Below are 15,079 nucleotides of genomic sequence, written 5' to 3'. Positions count from 1 at the left end.
GCTGAAAAGAAAACCTGAAAAAAATTCAGGCTTAAGCGGGACTCGAACCCATGGCCTCTGCGATGCCAGTGCAGTGCAGTGCTCAACTGAGCTATCGAATCCCTTTCAAGCCGGAAGTTTTTTTCAGGCTTTCTTTTCGCAACTTCTTAAGTTGCGTACTAACTGCGAGAATCTTTCTTCTATTTGATCTTTCATCCGCAATTCAAAGTATATGTTCATATATTTACATTCATTTAATCTTTATTTACTCTTGCAATACACAACCAAATGCGATCCACAGTCGAATCGTTTACTAACTAGAGGGCGAGAGGAACGAAAACGATAAGGGACTGGGGAGGGCGTCCCTCGTTTTTGTTGCTCGCGGCCGCTCCGCTTTCAGGCGGTTCATGTGTGCCTAATTAAAGCAAATACTTGTGGGCAAAATGCCTGCGTTTTAAAAATACCCTTCGTTTTTAAATCAAACGGTCGAAAACCCCACGCTTGGACGGTACTTTATTCAATCAATGGCTGTTTAGAGCGTTTTCACGCGGAAGGCTCAAAACCCTTCTGACTTCTGACAAATTATTCTTCCCAGTGTGAGATAGGAGCTTCAAATAACACGGATAATCCGTCTCTCACAGATTGAATCCCACAAATGATTTTGATTTTCATTTCCAACCGAATGAAAGCCGGACCAATAGAGTCTGAGGAAAACCAAAAAGCTCTTTATGAGTTCTAATCCTACTTGGCTTAACCTAAAACATCTCTGGTTAAAAATTTCGTGTTAAACTGTTTCAAACACCAAAACAAAACTATTTTACTTAAGCTTGTTAGAGGTCCAGTCCTATCATTAAAATTTGAAATCTCGTGCAATATTTAGACTTCAAAGAAAAAAATAAACTGGAAATTTTCAGAAACTTGAACAATAACCGAATTCTTTGCACCTACCTACCTACCTACCTACAAAAGCTGCGTCAAAAAAATAGCTTCCTTTAACAAGCCTCCTCCAAAAGGCTAATTATGTTGTCTTCCTTGTTTAAAATACATTTTCAGCTAGTGGTAACAAAAACGTGAGTTTTCAGTTCTGATATCAAAGAGACCAGCCTTGGAGTACTAGCACTTCTTTAGTGCCTGAAATGTGGAGAGTGAAACCGAGCATTCCTATCAGAAGAGCAGGCGCCAAAGGGTATGTCTTTTGAGACTTCAGATTTGGTCTGAAATAAGGTATAGATTTTAATCATTTTGGTCTGAAAGTCTGAAAACGTTTCTACTTCTTTTTTTTTTTTAGAAATCGGCCTGGATATAGTACAGCTCTCAAGCTTTACCAAATCCAGAATTTTCTGGTGATTGCAACACCATGTACGGTCAACTCTCGCCTTGCGGACACCTCGCTTTTAAGAACGCCCCGCTAATATACCCTTCTCCAAAATGGCGGCAACAGATTTGAATGAGGTAAAATTGAACTGAATGAAAAACTGATACCAGCACTGGAAATAGCACCTTTACTTTAGTAACCTTGCAAAGTTTCAGTATATTAGGTGTTATATCAGCTTAGGAAATGTAAGATGAAATTTGACAAATTTACAGACGTTTGTATGACTGTGGGGTAAACGTCATACCCCCAGTCATACAAAAGTCTGTAAATTTTTCATTTTTCAACTTACATTTTCTCCGCTGATATTACACCTGATATACTGAAACTTTGCAGGGTTACTAAAGCAAAAGTGCTCTTTCTAGCGCTGCTATACGTTTTTAATTTTAACTTATTTGAATTTTTGGCCGCCGTTTTGGAGAAGGGCCTACAAGAACAGCCCACCAGGAGCCATAATCAGGGATTATTAGCTCCTGTAGCAGCTAAATTCCCAGCCAAAAATAAATTAATTCCTGCTATTATGGACTCTCGCCATAAAGGACACTAACTCGTTGTTTGCAATAAAGGGAGTTGGCTGTAAGTGGTTTCCATGAACATTTGCGCACAGGGCAGGAAGAGTTGAGGTGCGACCGCGACCCCGCGAGGAAGGCGAGAGTCGCGCCGATCGGAAAATTGGCGGAAAGGAATGTATTACTTGAGCCGACAGTACATCACTTAGAGCAGCGGCCTTGGTTTTATTGCAAAAACAAATGTCCACCAAGATTTTCGACGACGATTTCTTCTTCAAGTTCGGAGAAAATGAACTTGTCTGGCGTCTGTTTTTACTCCGGTTACACGATAAATCACTGTTATCTCTTAATGAAGTGAAAGGTTGCACATAAAGTACAAAATGCTGCGACATTCGAGCTGTTTGTTTACTCCAAGAAGAATTTCTTTGACAAGAAAGCGTGGGTTTGCGGCCAGGAGGAGCTTCGCTTGTTGCTAGCGATGAAGACATGTACAGGTGGTGAATCCTGGGCTCTTTTGAGTCCAGAAGGCACTTATTACAAGCTTTCGGAGCCAAATTTTTTTGTAGGAAGAGAAGATGACATGGATTTAACGCTTAAGGTAGGATTAATTAATTTCGGTTTAGCAAGAATTCTCGTCAGTTCTCGCAGCGAGAATCGCCCCGAGGAAAAAATCTTGAATCTTTGCACGCTTTCGTATTTCTTGACCTCTCCCGCGGCGAGAATTTATGTTTATGCTTTGTGTGTGAATATTATTTTCGACGTACTAATGTGGAAATGTCGCTCAATTTTTATTTTGTGATTCAAATACTTAAATTTTTGCACACCTTCGATCGGAGAGGTGTCATGTTCATAATATTGTCATGCAAGTTGCTAATTTGGTAATTAAAGAAAGGATTTATCCGATACATACATGTAAAGAATCAGTACTGTAGACAGCTGTCTTATTCAACAGAGCTTATAAGTGGAAAATACAGTTCTTGATCAAATTTTTGACAGCCAGAAATAATTACTCCCAGTAAATGTAATACTCAAGCTGCACACTTTTCACTTACAATACAGAGAAATTTTAATAACAAACTACTGCGATTGATAGAATAAACGTGCATGTGCCGGCATTCACGAATTTGAGTTAAAATTTGGTACAGGGATTTTCTCTGAGAAGGGAGTCATTACTCCCTCTGAGGGTCTCTGATCTTCCTCCATGAACAAGAGCTAACAATAATAATTAATATATCCAAATTCCAGTCCAAACCAGCTGCAGCTGAAATGACATTTCTTTTAACTTTTCATTCTAACATATAATTATTTTCTACAGAGTTTTAAGTCTGGTTGGCTCCTAATAATATTAAGCAACCATTTATTTTTATAGGGGAGGGGTGGGTTGCCTCTTGGATTTTAATCCATCTAAAGGGCGATTTTACATGGTACGAGTTTGTTGCATGCGACAAGCTCCAGACAGGCCTATGATACAAATTGTTTTGTGTAAGTCAAACCTACAACTCGCTTGCGAATGTTGTGTACGTCACAAAAAATGTTGTATATGTAGGATTAGGTAATTAGGCAATGTTGAGTGACGATAGTTGTGTGTGATGTTTGCATGACGCGAGTAGCGTGCGCTCCAGAAATCACATGCGACAGTCATAAGCAAAAGTTGTACTGTCTAAATCAACCTTAAGAATTTTTTTTTCTACCTGACTTTCCCTGGAATTCTTTTCTTTTTGACTGATTTCCCCCTGCTAAAGGAAATAAAAAGAAAAGAAATGAAAACTGGATTTACAGTTCATATCACTACTGGCGAATAATAACTGTCTCAGTGATCAGGTCATCAGAATCCTGCATGGTTTTGTGGATGACCCCCTTTGAAGCCGTTTGTTTTTTTGTTTTTTTGTTTTTTCTAGTCAATGCTCCCTCCCCCTCCACCTAGCCCTCCATATCTTGTAAAAATGACCAGTCCCTAAGTAATATTTCCCAGTGGAGAAAACTAGATAGAATCTTTTGAGCGTATAAATATTATATGTGTCAGTGAATTTATTTAGTATCTGTTGAGTGGCTGGAGGCACTATGATGCAGGTTGGACTCTCATTTGGAAGGTAAATGGTTTGAGGTTGCAGGACTTTGCGTCTTCACGAAAACCTTGACGGTGATAGTAGCATATTAATACACTAGGCAATGTTCTATCGTGTAACTCATGCAGTGACTGAAAATACATGTAGTGCATTGTGGTGTTACAAGGCAATTTGCATGAAGCTTGTTAGACCATGCAGTTGCTTGAAAGATAAGTCTGTATGTTGTGCACAGCTTACTGTGCCTGCCAATCATTAGGTAAGGCAGAACTGACTTCTACATTATTTTGCAACAATTACAGCAATGCAATGTTCATCTGTACTTTCTGTTGCTTGTCTCTTAATAAGGCAGTAGCCTAGACCTTTAGCCTCTCTAGGCAATACACACAATTGAACCATGCCTTATGTAACATTAAGCTTCCGTCGCAGGCTAGATGCTCTTTTGGCTCCTCATGCAATCTTTCCTCTCCAACATTTCTATCTGTAACACCACCCATATGCAACTTTAACTTTAGTTTGTTTTGAGTACACTGTAAAGGTTTTACTTCCAGTGCTGTCCATATTGATTGCATGAAAATGTTAATAGTTTTAATGTATTAATTTTAAATGAAATGAAAGCTTTAGTCCTTCTGTATGTTATCATCACATTTTGTCATTTTAGTCAAGAAGTGTGGATAAGCAGCATGCTGTGATCTCAGTAAATACAGAGGACAGAGATTACAAATTACACGATCTTGGAACTTTGAATGGTGTAAGTGTTTAATACTTAGTTACTATGAACTACATGTACCGGTACATGAAATAGAAGCATGCTGATTATCAATTATTTGAGGTTATTCAATTAGCTGTCAGGCAAAAAAAACATTAAGGCTAATTTCTTTTATTGTATGAGGTGGGTTGCCATGGAGAAAAGAAACCCTATACATACATGTCTTTTTTTTCCACATTTTTCTTTGGGGGGAAAAAGGAAGCTTGTTGCATAAAAAATACTGACAGTGAGAGTCCAGCCACCCACCCATGAGAAATTAATGGTCCCTTACCCTAGCTCCGCATAAATTATTATTTTCCACCCCTTCAAGAGAAGGGGCAGCAACAAGAATTGAAAGAAACGTACCATTAATACAGAAAAATTTGAAACTCCCTATAGCTTTTACATCCCCCTAGGTACATTAGCTTGACAGTATATACAGTTCATGTATTGAACATTATTTTTTTTGTATATTTAATTCATAAAATTTTAAGTTTAGAATGTTTAAGTTGTTCATTAACAAATGATTTTGACATTTCAGACCTTTGTGAATGACATGAGAATTAAGCAGCAGCCAGTGAACCTAAAATTGAGGGACAACGTTCGATTTGGATATGATATCCTTTTAACTAATTTTAAAGCTTCTATTGTTAAATCCTGGCTTGAACAACATATTGCATTGTTTCAGGTACTGAATAATGAATAATATTTAACTATTCTATTACAACTAGTTTCAGCGTGTTGTTCTAATCACTTTAATTACTGTATCTGAACAGCATTTTTTATTTTATGAAGCCTAATGAAAACACAGTAACAACTTTTTGTAAAATTACACTTCTACTGTAAGTTAGAGTTTTTTTAATATTTGGGTCATAGGCTTAAGTTGGCTCATACATGTATTTTAGTGTCCATGACAACCATCTTTATAAAAAAGAATCTAAATGGCCAATAGCCATGCTGCAGTCATAATTACTTCAATCATTATAAGAAATTTATACAGTATGTCCTTATTAGGCTAGTAGATTTTTTCTGTGCTGGACTCTGGGCTTACCCTCTTTTGTCTTTATTTTGTTTGTACAAAATTAAAAAATACTTTATTTACTGATGAGTGTACATTGTAGTGTGCTTAATCTATATAGCTATATGCAGGACTTAAATTCTATAAAGCAAACAAATTGAGAATTTCAATGTAACTACGTAAATTAATATTTTTACATGAGCCCATTGCCCTATAGCAGCTGACTAGAGTGTTTTAAAAATTAAATATGTCATGTGATATCTTGTCCTGAGCATGACTTTCTAGGTTTAAAATTTTTAATTATTGGTTACCTGAAATATAATTAGAATATGATGGACACCTTAGAAGAGTTCTTCATTTAGTGCTTTAATTTGTGAAAAGCTTTTTACATGTTATGTATTTTTAGTATACTGTATTTGCATGGTTAAAATCTAGTTTTTTAAACCAACACATTTTATATATAGACATCCCTGGAAATTTGTGTTTCCAAGAAAGCTCAGGCCCAAAAAATATATTCCAACAGCTGTCAATTTTAGTTCGCATATGTTTGAATAATTTAATAATAGGCATGTACTTTGATTGGTTCTCACGGTGTCTGGCACTCTACCGAAATTAAAACCCAGCATAAAGATATGCAAATGATCTGTTATTTTCAGATCTGGCTGGAACCAGTTGTTTGGTTTGTGTATAGTGTGAGTTTCATCAGTTTATAGATGGAATCCTTCATCAGTTTTCCAGGATTAACAGCATCTACATGGTACAAAGTTTGGTGTTGGTGAATTATGCAGAAGAAATTTGAAGAGGAGAGAATATACATGGTGTGTTTTTCAGACACCATTTCCAGGGCCACTTTTGATAATGGCGATCAAAACACATACATCTGCTCTCATCCGTATCTACCTGTATTGTGTCCTTGTTGCCAGCCAATAGTCCATGTGCAAAACCAGGTATAAAATGCTTCTGTTTTGTCATTAGAAAATTTAGCTTTACTGTAATTTTTGTGTCAAATGTCTAGGTTTGCATTATTACTGTGCTAAACACATTTCATATTTTTCATGTAAAACTTTTTATTTTTATTTTTATTTTTGTTGAAATTATTGTCAGTAATCAAAATTTTGTGTTATATACATGTACACCGGTTTGAACATACATTTTTGTATTTTATTATTTGCTTTTTTTTGTCAGACCTTTTGGTAGATAAACAATGGTATTCTTATTGCTTTCGTTTTTTAAACTTATGCTTTATGCTAATTTGAACAGTTGTCAAATTGCATTTCATTCTGTCAGGTATAATGGCAACATTAAAGTGGTACTTCATGGTTACTGATGGGCTAAACTTCTGCATGTAAATAGTGCTTAAATTGTAAGGCACACTTTCAGTAAGAGAAAAATCAATTTCTTTGGAAAAGGTTGAGTCTAAATTCATTTGAATGTAAAAACTCACCAAAGCCTGCTGTAGATTGATGTTTGATATGACTGTACAACATATTTAGTAAAAAATGTACATTTATTAACATATATAATGCCTTGTATGTTCAGAGATATAATTATCACGCTGGTGCTGAATAGACTACAATGCATTTATTTGCTTTTCATGAGTATAATTCTTCATTCTGCCAGTGGAAATCCTTTGTTTAGCACTAAGGTTGCATTTTTTTGTTGTCAAGTCGGTGTACTGAGATGAGAAATTAATGTTTGCATTAAAATTTTATAATGTTTGGTATTCAAATAATGTAAATGAAAATTATAGCACCATGAAAGAAAATATACTCACTAAGTCGAGTAGGTAAATGTTTGGTCAAAAGTGGAAGCTATTGCACCATAAATCTTGAATACATACATGTATGCATCTAGCTAAAATATAATTGCAATTATTTTTTTAGGCAGTATTTTTTGTTACAGTAAATTTCAGTGCAAACTGTCACACCATATAACAGAGTGTATCACTCACACAGTAATAAGCATACATGTACAGTGTATTTTACTGAAATTTTCCATTCAAATTGTTACTGGGTGTATACATCAGTATGTTGAGCATACTGCTTTTCCACTGAAATTGTTGCACTATATTTAACTTACATACTTCATAAGTTAAAGACACCTGCAGTGCATTGTGGGATTTGCTTCACGAGGCATGGCCCCCCAGACAGGTGGTGTTTTGACAACATGGCAGGTGCCACAGGTCTAGAAACAGCATGAATTACTGGTTCCCACAACTTCAAATTCAACCAAAGCTATGTTTGAATTAGGGCATATTTTGTATGAGAAATCCTGGCTCTCTTAGTATTATCTAAGGCTAGGCATCTTGTTTTTAGCCAAAATAATCAAGCTTTTACTTTTATTTACATTTGTAGAAGTGTTTTAACCCTGGTCGGGCCAATGGTGAAAGCTTATGACAAAAAAATGAATAATTAGCATATGAAAGGATTAAATATCTTTGTTTGCTTTTGAAGCAGAAAATATTATAATCTGTTCATGTGGTTTTGTGACAGTTTAGGGAAGGGTGGATTTGAGAAATTTTTAGGGTGTTCTGTTTTAGAGATACTGTGAGATTTGGTGATGAGAATTTTTTGCTTCAAATTGGCTTTTTATTCTGTTTAAGATTTTTGTGAACAAAGCAATCGTTATAATATACATTTCCTTACAAATTCAGCTCAGACAATATTGAATTTATTCTAAGAGATCAGCTGATATGTAAATTCCATGTGGTTGGCAGTTGTGAAGTTTTTGTCTTGAAATCATAGAATAGTGTCAAAAATTTTATTTCTTTTCAACCTGAATCTTTTTTACAAAAAAATATTTATCAAGTGTGGTCAGTGACTTTCTTATTTATTTTGATTCCATTTGACTTAAAGCTTTTTACTGTCTGATCACAGTTTCCTAAATAATTTGTATTAAATTATAATGAGTCAACTACCAGAATCCACTTGTCATGTAGGATTTTACTGAACAGATCCTTTAAAACTGAAATCAAAAATGTTTCCTTGGTGTACTTGGACACCAAAAGAATTAAGGAGCACATGAGTAAAGAGTCTTGAATGTAATGTTGCTTTTCTGTGTAAGAGTATCATGTGAAGAGAAGATCCTCTATGGCCCTAAATGGATTTCAATTGAGAAGACAGGCACACTCTGTGATGTTCTTCGCTCTGCTACAGGGGATAAATACTTAACAAGAAAGCTTAAAGTTGTTGTGGCCAGTGAGAAGTCACTCAGGGATCTGTCCTTTGTGAAGCTCGGTCTTCCAGTGGTGATTTTGGATAAAAATGACAAGAAGGTTGTAAGCTTCCTGTTGAAGCCTGAAGAAACCGTTGTCACAGTAAGGAACCTTTATTTTGTGACTCTTGTGTAGCGACTAAGAGCTCATCAATGGCATTTATTTAATCAGTAGACATTACTAACAGTTAATTTTTTCACTGTTAGAATTTTGCTCAATGCATGTGCTGTGTTCAGTTACTTTTTGACGGTATCACTTCTAATTCTCCAACGCCTTCTAGATTTGCTGTTTATATTTAAATAATGTTGAGGTTCACTTGTTTTGATGTAAATTCAAGAAATGGAAGATTGGATGTTCAATTTACATTTTATAGCCATCTTGACATTTTGTGTTTACGTGCTATGATATGCCTCAACACAATTTAAGCGTCAAATTCTGATTCACAGACAGTACTTTATTTTAATATCTTGTATTCACAGACTGAAACACATCAAGCTAATTTATAGCGAGAAAGTAAGCCACTCTTTCTTCAAACTGTAGTTTATTCATTTGCATCACTTCCCAAGAATTATATTTTTCTTGTATTTTGGATAGACAGCACCTTGTTGATTTGATGGCAGCTCATTCAGCTGTGTTAAATCATCAAGCTGTGTAATCTGAAATGGTGTGGCTCTTAGCTTTTCTAGGTTAATTATTTGTCTGTTAAAATATATGCCAAGAATACATCATTCTGTTAGTTTGTAAGTATCATATAAAATTTATTCATAATTTTTTTTTTGCTTGACACCATTTTATTGAAAAAATCTTAAGTTTGCAAAACATTTTGGGTTAAATTTTTTATCTTCATGATTTTTGTCTAAAATACATCTTTAACTGATCAGCATTGAAAATACATGTAGGTTTCATATTTTGCAGTAATTTAAGATTCATAATACAATGCTATAATTTCCAATCTTTAAGCTTTGTACATGTAACCTCAGTGTAAGTGAAATTTATAGGAATATGTATTTAAAACATATATTCACAAATGACCAGCTCCCAGTTGGCTTGTTAGCTCAGTTGGAAGAGCACTGCACCGGAATTGCAGACGTCATGGGTTCGATTCCCGTTCAAGCCTGAATTTTTTTCAGGCTTTCTTTTCCCAACTGCTTAATTAAGTTGCATACTAACTGTGAGGATCTTTCTTCGATTTAACCTCAGTCTATGACTTCATTCTGTTAGTTTGTAAGTATCATATAAAATTTATTCATGATTTTTTGCTAGACACAATTTTCTTAAAACAATCTAAAGTTTGCAAAAAAAAAATTGGGGTGAAACTTTTTATCTTGATTTTTGTGTAAAATATAATCTTAACTGCTCAGCATTGAAAAAGATTTTCAAATCTACTCTTGGTCGTGAAATTAAGCGAAGTTCTCGAGCAAACAGTTGACAGCTTCGCTTCAAAAGCGGTCATGGAGAAAGAAACAAGAGAATAATTATACAATGTAATAATATCGAGTATGTTTTTGGTAAGAGTCTTGTTTGTTTAGTTATTTTGCAGAGAAATTTTTAAGTAGAACGTAGCTGTCGGTAGCCTGTCAGTAATCTGTTGACCGACTGTCGGTTAACTGTCGGCCAACAGTTGACCGACAGTTAGCCGACAGTCGGTAGTGGGGAGCTGTTCTTCACAATTACCGAAAAAGAAGTGTCGGGTTTCATATTTTGCAGTAATTTAATCTCAATACAATTCTACTTTTATAAAGCTTTATTTAGTTATAATGTAACATCAGTCTATGAGTTAAAATTTGATTATTCCAGTAAATACTAGCTATATATTTTATAACACTTTGAAAAGCCTTAAACGTCACATCACTGTCATGTCACTATGTTAACTAGTGCATTGCGACTGTTACGCTGCATGGCCAATGATGGCCAAGATTGGAATTTAAATATAAGAAAGCCTTCAGTTGAAAACAGTTTTCCAATCTTGTTAAGTTCTAGCTGTCAAACAAGTTAAGGTGTTTGGTGTATCTAAAGTACCACTCTGGTTCTCTCCAAATCTTCTCTAAGTCTCCATTCAGTTTGTCAGGTCAAGAAGCCAGCTTTCTTGGGTTTTGACCTGAGACCCCTCCCTTATCTGGAACTCTACCCTTGGAAATCTAAATAGACTTGCGACAAGTCACCTTCTTTAAGTGATGAAGTCAGGAAAGTGAGCGACCAAGTCGTGACAGCTACAGCAAATGTCGCGAGAAGTCTTTATAACAAGGGAACCCAAACCAACATACCGGAAACATGAGTGAAGGGGGAAAATAATATTGGAAAGGGCTAAGTTTAGAAAGTCTACAATCTAAATTGAGCAGTTTAAATAACATGGGCCAAGTTTCTTCTTGGAGAATTATTTTTCACACTCAGATTAAACTTTTGACTGAATGGGATAATTTAGTTAATTCTAAAGAATGATATAAACTAATTTTGTCTTGACTGTCCAAACACTCAAATACATTTCGTGTGGAGCTGTGCCCACAGGGAAAAAAGGAAACGAGTTTTGAGGATGAAAGACATCACTACAATGGAAACAATACTCATTCTATGGAAACAGTTTGGGAGTCTAACAGAAGCCAGGTTTATATAAACTGTTGCTTTAAGCTCAATTCTAATAGTGATACATGTAATACATACCTTTATCAAGCCCGTAGCTCTAGGCTGCTGTTATGCAGTATGTGCTACACATGGCACTTACTCCAGTACAAGACTCCAACATATTAGTATAATTGCAAATATTACATCACCCTATCATAAAATTGGGTGTTTAGGAGATCAGAGGTTTTAGATATGCCTCCAGGGTGCATCTGGATTGTTTTTAGATGTTAATATGTGTCTCTCTGTTCGCTAGGCAATGGTTTACGCATCAGCTGTTTAAATTTATTTTATTCTGTGACTGGTCCCGCTCCCAAAGTTCATTCTGAAGGGGGCCTTCATGTAAAGGGTGCAGGTGTACATGTACATATAACTTAGATTTGGCCAAGAAGTCATAAAAACACTCCAAATTTGCCAAGATTTTCATGTATTGTACATATGTACCAGTCAATGTTTTGCTCCAAACTTTGATCTCTTACTTTAGTTTTGTCTTTATTTATTTGTTTGTTGTTTTATTAAATTTTATTCATCCTAGTCTAAATTCCTAAAAGTTTTAAATTAACAGCCATGTTTGGAACATTTAGCTGATTAATGAGCTAATCCCTGATTAAACGTTATTCAAGGTTTTCATTCCGCTCATTAAAAGTGTTGTTGTATTGTTTTTGTTTTTGTTTTGTTTTTTAAAAAAAAGCTTATTTTAAGCTAATGGTAAGGAAAAGTCTATACAGAGCTCTGTAAGTCAGAACTAAGGGACAAAAATCTTTTGGAAGATCCTTTAAATTGATTAGTAATAATTATTAAACTTGAATCATTAACCCTAACCCAACATTAGCTTAATCAGGATTTTCAACAACTGGTTTGGTCACCATCCAGACTGGTTGGCCTTTAACAAGGGAGAGGGGGAGGGGTTTACAAGTGTGGTAGAGGGGCTTTTCATCAGATAACATCCCATCCAGTATTAACACTGTTCTATGGTGACTTCAAGTGAAGGAACCTGTTTTTTTTCCATAGCATAGTAGTCCTGCACATGATGACATTGTTTCTCTGTTTTTATTCAGTCTCAGCCTGTACCTGAAAGGAAACTTTCGATCCAGTCTTCTGCTCACCAAACCAATTCAGATGAAGATGACCGTCGCTCTAGAACACCCGATCAGGACTTCCTCAACATGTACCATGTGAGTAAGACAAGTGTGAATTTTTTTGTCACTGGAAGTGACAGGGGGAGGGAGGGGGTGTAACAGGGATGAACTTGGGGTAAAGGATTAATATTGAGAATGATGTATTATTCTAGAAAGTCACTGATAAGAGCACTCAGATTTCTTTTATCCAAGTATGCCTGTGTCACTTTCTAGAATAATACATGTACATCATTCTCATTCATTCACCAGGCTTGAAATATACCATCACATTTATTTCATATACAACATGTTCGACGTTCAAATCCTAGCAGTATGCAGGATATTTGTGGTAGAGCATCTGAACTAGTAATCGGAAGCTCTTAGCTTCGACTCCTGATAGTGAGCACTCAGATTTCTTTTTTCCGAGAATGCCTGTGTCACTTTCTAGAATAATACATCATTCTCATTCATACACCAGGCTTGAAATATACCATCACATTTATTTCATAGGATTAATATTATTGTAATTTATATAATGCACATATCCAGAGTTCAAGGCACTTTACATTCAAATAACAAAAGTATAAAACTTACACCAATATCTATTAATTATAATAGTAAATTTGAGAAATGATATAAAATTATACATCATTTAAATGTACATGTAAATTTATTAATGCTTATAAATAAGAGGCAAAAAAAGAAAAATGTGTTAAATTAATTAAAATCAATAACAACCACTTGTTAGAAACTGTTCAAATAAATAAGTTTTCAATCCCTTTTTAAATGTGTCAATGGAATTACTTGTCCTTAGTGCCAGTGGCAAGTTATTCCATAATTTGTGACTGGTGACCCTAAAAGCTCTATCACCAAAGTTCATTAGGCGCAATCTTTGTTCTGGCAAGTATTTCATGGATGTAGATCTGAGAGAACATGACGTAGTCAAGATTTTCTTAACTCAGTAGCATCAGGCAGAAATGACATGTTGGCGCCATGTTGCGAAGGCATTTGTAGACTAAAAGAAGAACTGTAAATTTAATTTTACAATGCACAGGAATCCATTGAAGCATGATTGCAAAATAGGGGCGACATGTTTAGATCAACAGTAACTGTTTTCTCTCTTCTTTAGGGTGTGCACTCAGCCCATTCACCAGGCCACTCTCAGTTCCATCCCTATCCCCATTATCCCTACATGACACCAATGTACCACCACCCTCCCCCTGTGATGTGTCACTGTCCATCATGCACTGGACAAAGGTCTCCTGTCCACTCCCCCCAAGGGGTTCATCATCAGTTGGGTCCTCACTCTGGCTGGAGTCATGCACCTCCAACAGCATTTCAAGTCAGGTTGGTTGGCTTTGAGTTTTGAGTCAGTGTTGGAAATTCTGCATTGCTTTGTCACAGTCTCGCCAATTTTTAGTATTTAATAGCCAAGCATTCAAGGCCAGAGCCAATGGCCAGGGTTGTACTATGCTTACGATAGACTTTGCATCATAGAAAACAAGATATGAATGCATGCACCATTCACTGGTTTAGCCATACAGAAAAAGTGAACTAACTTGCCTCCAGATGATGTCGCAACATAATATTATTATTACAATGTGACTATTGACAAAAATGACAATGATACAGTGTTAAGTCTAAAGTACAGTACGTAGAGATGCCTGGGGCTATAAAGGGCGTCACATTCCATTAACTGCGTTTTACAACAATTTATTGTTTTGTAAAACTTTCAATAAAAATTTTTGACATTTTAAACTTTTTTGGTAATGGTCCATAGTTGTTAAAAATCACTACACTAGTGCAATGTAACTACTGTATGAAAAAGTTGGTTCTTAGAAAAAAAAATCAGTTTAAACTGATAGTAGAGTGTTCTAGCTGTATGAAAAAGTTGGTTCTTAGAAAAAAAATCAGTTTAAACTGATAGTAGAGTGTTCTAGCTGTGCTTGCAATTTGATCATTTTTTTTAACAAAATTTGTCTCAGTCACAACTGTTTTAATTAACTACATCTGCATCTACATGGCTGTATGTATTCATTAGATCATAGATAACAGGCGGTATAATTCTTTTCCTTGCAGACCAAGACTGCAAAGGCCTATGTCAGGTAAGGCTGTCAATAATGTAAATTTTTTTCAGGCTTAAAATATTACATCACATTTTCTTTCATTGCGCATGTGCCACTCATTGACATTCCAATCCTAGCAGTATGCAGGACGTTTGTCCATGAACCTAGTTTAATGGCCTTAGCTCCCACGAGTCTCCTGTAGCTCAGTGGTAGAACATCCGAACTAGTAATCGTAAGGTCTTAGGTTCGACTCCTGGTAGGAGCACTCGGAATTTCTTTTTCCGAGTTTGCCTGTGTCATTACTGAATAATACATACGTTCTCAATGTCAGTTTTGTTCAAATTTTCAAGGTTGTCGTCACTGTCAATTTATAGTC

The 15,079-nt window shown here is 35.6% G+C and overlaps 1 protein-coding gene and 1 non-coding gene across 4 annotated transcripts in view; both read left to right on the top strand.

The window, feature by feature from the left end:
- The first annotated feature begins 2,084 nt into the window (after positions 1-2,084).
- LOC146487375 (uncharacterized) overlaps positions 2,085-15,079 on the top strand; it is a 31,194-nt gene continuing 18,199 nt past the window's right edge. The window contains exons 1-7 of one of the 3 annotated variants that reach the window (XM_085087429.1): positions 2,085-2,458; positions 4,585-4,674; positions 5,213-5,289; positions 11,375-11,504; positions 12,578-12,694; positions 13,767-13,984; positions 14,717-14,742. In XM_085087429.1, the coding sequence (XP_084943555.1) occupies positions 2,339-2,458; positions 4,585-4,674; positions 5,213-5,289; positions 11,375-11,504; positions 12,578-12,694; positions 13,767-13,984; positions 14,717-14,742 (778 nt within the window). In that variant the 5' untranslated portion in view covers positions 2,085-2,338. The other 2 variants (XM_085087440.1, XM_085087433.1) reach the window with 2 other exon arrangements.
- On the top strand, positions 9,948-10,020 carry Trnas-gga (transfer RNA serine (anticodon GGA)). Its single transcript has one exon. It is a non-coding gene; the product is annotated as a tRNA-Ser (tRNA).

This window comes from Pavona decussata, unplaced genomic scaffold (assembly GCF_977016875.1).
Source record: "Pavona decussata unplaced genomic scaffold, jaPavDecu1.1 SCAFFOLD_16, whole genome shotgun sequence".
In the NCBI taxonomy this organism is placed as follows: domain Eukaryota; kingdom Metazoa; phylum Cnidaria; class Anthozoa; order Scleractinia; family Agariciidae; genus Pavona; species Pavona decussata.
Note: the sequence above shows the minus strand (reverse complement) of the source record. Positions and strands in the feature narration are given on the sequence as shown.